We start from the raw sequence: 4,550 nt of genomic DNA on the forward strand, positions 1-4,550 counted from the left end.
ATATATATATATATATATATATATATATATACATGCCATGATAGATCGCTGACCACTACAGCTATATTTTTTTTCTCTCCTTGTTTCTTTCTGTTGAAGAGCGTAGGCTCGAAACGTTAAAGACATTCTTTATTCCCGAGCGTTATACTATAATACATCCATTTGTTGTTTACACCACCTGTCTTCGTCTGTTGTTTTTTTAGTAAATTCTCCCATATATATGTATGTATGTATGTATACATGATGGGCTTCTCTCAGTTTCCATCCACTAAATTCCTTCACAAAACTTTGGTCAGTCTGATGTTAAATTACGAGGACACACACACATATATATATATATATATATATATATTAGGTATTATTAATAAGTTAGAAAGCAGAGAGATCTATTGGATATAAATTATTTTATTAATTTATTAATATCATCACCTACAACTGTTTCATTTTACAACCATAATTGAAATTAAAAAACATATATAAATATACATAATCTTGCATCTTAAAACCGTGGTGGAAAACCGTTGGGGTGCACAAAAGGACAGTATAAAGAGAAGATCATGGTCTATTGGAATACTCCAATGTGTATATATGTGTGTATATATGCTTTATTTTTATGAGGTGGTCATGAAAGTTCTTGCAGTTTTTGAGTAGTTAAGTGTTCTTTTTGAGAAAATGACTTACCACAGATATTAGAGATGTGGTTTCTCACCAGTATGAATGTGTTTGTGAGTAGCTAATACGTTGTTTAGACCAGGGGTTTCCAAACTGTGGTCCGCAAGGACAAGACAGGGGGTCCATGGACAGCAAATACTTTTTATGGGCAATTTGATTTTATATGTTTTTTAATCGAAATCTTTTAATTGACAATAAACCTATTTGTTAAATATTGTTAAGTAAACAAATGTAAAAATATGTTATTTTAAGCAAATATTTATGTATAAATTTCATAAGCGACTATAAGGGGGTCCCTAAGGTAAAGCCTGAAATATAAAGGGGTCCGCAAGTCAAAAAGTTTGAAAACCCCTGGTTTAGATGAAATGATTTACCACAGATATCACAGTGTTATGATTTCTCACCTGTATGCATACTTTTGTGAGAAGTTAAGTTACTCTTTCGAGAAAATGACTTACTACAAATATCACAGTGATAAGGTTTCTCTCCTGTATGAATGCGTTTGTGTATAGTTACGTGATGACTTACATTGAATGATTTACCACAAATATTACAGTGATATGGCTTCTCTCCTGTATGAATGCGCTTGTGCCTAATTAAACGATTATTTACACTGAATGATTTACCACAGATATCACAGCAATATGGCTTCTCTCCTGTATGAATACGTTTGTGATTTACCAAATTATTTCTGCTAGACAATGATTTACCACATATATCACAATGATGGGGTTTCTCTCCTGTGTGAACACGTTTATGTCGAATTAAATTACCAGTTTGAGAGAATTTTTTACCACATATATCACAGTGATACGGTTTTTCTCCAGTCTGAAAGCACTTGTGAACAATCAAGAGACCATTAGTAGTGAACGATATACCACAGATATCACAGTGATATGGCTTATCACCCGTATGAATACGTGTGTGAGTAGTTAAAGTACTTTTCTGAGAGAATGACTTACCACAGACATCACAGTGATATGGTTTCTCGCCTGTGTGGGCGTATCTATGTCTGATAAAGCTACTCCTTACAGTGAATGACTTATCACATATATCACAGCAGTATGGTTTTTCTCCTGTGTGGATGCGTTTATGAGCTATTAAGACACTAATTACTGCAAATGATTTCCCACAGATATCACAGTGATGTGGTTTCTCACCTGTATGAATGTGTTTGTGAGTAGTTAAGATACTTTTTTGAGAGAATGACTTACCACAGATATCACAGTGATATGGTTTCTCACCTGTATGAATGTGTTTGTGAGTAGTTAAACTACCTTTCTGAGAGAATGACATACCACAGACATCACAGTGATGTGGTTTCTCACCTGTATGAATGTGTTTGTGAGTAGTTAAACTACCTTTGTGAGAGAACGACATACCACAGACATCACAGTGATATGGTTTCTCACCTGTATGCATACTTTTGTGAGAAGTTAAGTTACTCTTTCGAGAAAATGACTTACTGCAAATATTACAGTGATAAGGTTTCTCTCCTGTATGAATGCGTTTGTGCATAGTTAAGTGATGACTTACACTGAATGATTTACCACAGATATCACAGCAATATGGCTTCTCTCCTGTATGAATACGTTTGTGATTTGCCAAATTATCTCTGCTAGACAATGATTTACCACATATATCACAATGATGGGGTTTCTCTCCTGTGTGAACACGTTTATGTTGAATTAAATTACTTGTTTGAGAGAATTTTTTACCACATATATCACAGTGATACGGTTTTTCTCCATTCTGAAAGCACTTGTGAACAAGCAAGAGACCATTAGTAGTGAACGATTTACCACAGATCTCACAGTGATATGGCTTATCACCTGTATGAATACGTGTGTGAGTAGTTAAACTACCTTTCTGAGAGAATGACTTACCACAGACATCACAGTGATATGGTTTTTCTCCTGTGTGAATGCGTTTATGAGTTTTTAAGGCATGAATTGCTGTAAATGACTTACCACAGATATCACAGTCATGTGGTTTCTCACCTGTATGAAGACGTTTATGATAAATTAAACCATTCATCTTAGTGAATGTTTTACCACAAATATTACAGAGATAGGATTTTTCTCCTGTATGAATGCGTTTGTGCAGAGTTAAATGACTAGTTTCACTGAATGATTTACCACAGATATCACAGTGATGTGGCTTCTCTCCTGTGTGAATACGTTTGTGATTTGCCAAACTATTTCTGGTAGACAATGATTTACCACATATATCACAATGATGGGGTTTCTCTCCTGTGTGAACACGTTCATGTTGAATGAAATTACTTGCCCGAGCAAATTTTTTACCACATATATCACAGTGATATGGTTTTTCTCCGGTATGAACACGCTTGTGAATAATCATGATATCATTTGTAGTGAATGACCCACCACAGATATCACATTGATATGGTTTCTCACCTGTATGAATACGTGTGTGAGTAGTTAAACTACCTTTCTGAGAGAATGACTTACCACAGACATCACAGTGGTATGGTTTCTCACCTGTATGAATGTATTTATGTCTAATTAAGTTACTCTTTAGAGTGAATGGCTTACCACATATATCACAGCAGTATGGTTTCTCTCGAGTAGAAATGCATTTATGAGAGGTTAGGTTCCCTCTCGAAGAGAAAAACTTTTTGCAGATATCACAATGATATGATAATTTTTCGCTTTTTTTCGTCATCTCTTCACAAAACAAACCATCCTTTATATTTCTCACATAACTCATTGCTCTATATGTTTCTGATACTACCACAATAAATATATATTTGTCTTGTGTTTATTTTTTTATATATTTGCAGTGACTTAGTCAGTATCTGAAGATTACAGACTTCCTTGTAAATATATCCTTGTTCAATTAGAATATGAAATACTTGTGTAAATATTCCAGAGAGTGAGAAAAAGAAATATTGCTATCAATCTCAGTTCAGAACAAAGTATTTCAGTTATTCATCATATTTATATTATGTAAACACCTTCCATTATTCTTTCAAAGATTATTAATATTCATGATGTATCTTTAGTAAAAATCCATTCATGCAACAGACGTCTGAGATTCTGAAATGATATAGAAACAATATAAAATTGAGAAAATAGTTAAAAAGGAGAGATTCAGTAATAGGAAAGCTTAGTATATTTTTGTGAGGATAAGCTGTGGAGATAAATATTTACAAAGAGTCCTTTCTTATTTTGTCATTGAAATTATATTCTACAACCCTGAATAATCTCTACATATTCATAGACTTCAGCTCCTCCACCTTCAGATATTATGTAACATTTTAAACTACACAACAATCATCATTTAACGCCCATTTTCTACGCTGACATGGGTTGGGCTGCTTGAGAGGAGCTAGCTTTGTGCCACCGTAGTTTTATCTTTAGAAACGTAATTTAGTCACTGTTGTTCAGCCCTATGCTTGTCCGGATGGAGTAGGTCTATGACCAATGGCATTCCAGACATGACTATCCTACCTTTGCCTCAGCCTTCGTATAACCAGATCTGTAATCTTCCAGTTTGGGGGGGGGGGAGTAAATAAAAATACAAGGGAAATAACTTAAGGTCTTACTAGTATTATCCGTACTCTCCTCACCCCACCCGTTCGCGAGCGCGCATTCTTCATATTGTTTTACACCTATTACACTAATTTATTTTTTTATTTTTGAGCTCGAGTCAAATGCTTTAGTTTGACTTATTTCCCTATACTGGAAGATTACCATAAGTTGTGCAGCCGGTACAATGATATTCAATCACGTGTGTGATTTATATATAAACAGCTAACTTCAATCACGTGTGTGATTTTATTTATAAACAGCTAAAAAAAAAAACCATTTCAGAGTAGTACGGATAATACTAGTAAGACGTTAAGTTATTTC

The 4,550-nt window shown here is 34.3% G+C and overlaps 2 protein-coding genes across 2 annotated transcripts in view; both read right to left on the reverse strand.

Annotated features, from left to right (window-relative positions):
- Window positions 1-387: 387 nt before the first annotated feature.
- LOC106873428 (zinc finger protein 850) lies at window positions 388-3,753 on the reverse strand. The gene has a single exon (XM_052977883.1). The coding sequence runs from the start codon at window positions 3,403-3,405 to the stop codon at window positions 1,063-1,065; it is 2,343 nt and encodes a 780-aa protein (XP_052833843.1). The 5' UTR covers window positions 3,406-3,753; the 3' UTR covers window positions 388-1,062.
- LOC128247012 (zinc finger protein 722-like) overlaps window positions 3,712-4,550 on the reverse strand; it is a 6,276-nt gene continuing 5,437 nt past the window's right edge. The window contains exon 3 of the mRNA XM_052977822.1: window positions 3,712-3,734. Coding sequence (XP_052833782.1) covers window positions 3,712-3,734 — 23 coding nt within the window. The remainder of the gene's footprint in view (window positions 3,735-4,550) is intronic.

Source organism: Octopus bimaculoides, chromosome 29, assembly GCF_001194135.2.
Source record: "Octopus bimaculoides isolate UCB-OBI-ISO-001 chromosome 29, ASM119413v2, whole genome shotgun sequence".
NCBI classification, from domain to species: domain Eukaryota; kingdom Metazoa; phylum Mollusca; class Cephalopoda; order Octopoda; family Octopodidae; genus Octopus; species Octopus bimaculoides.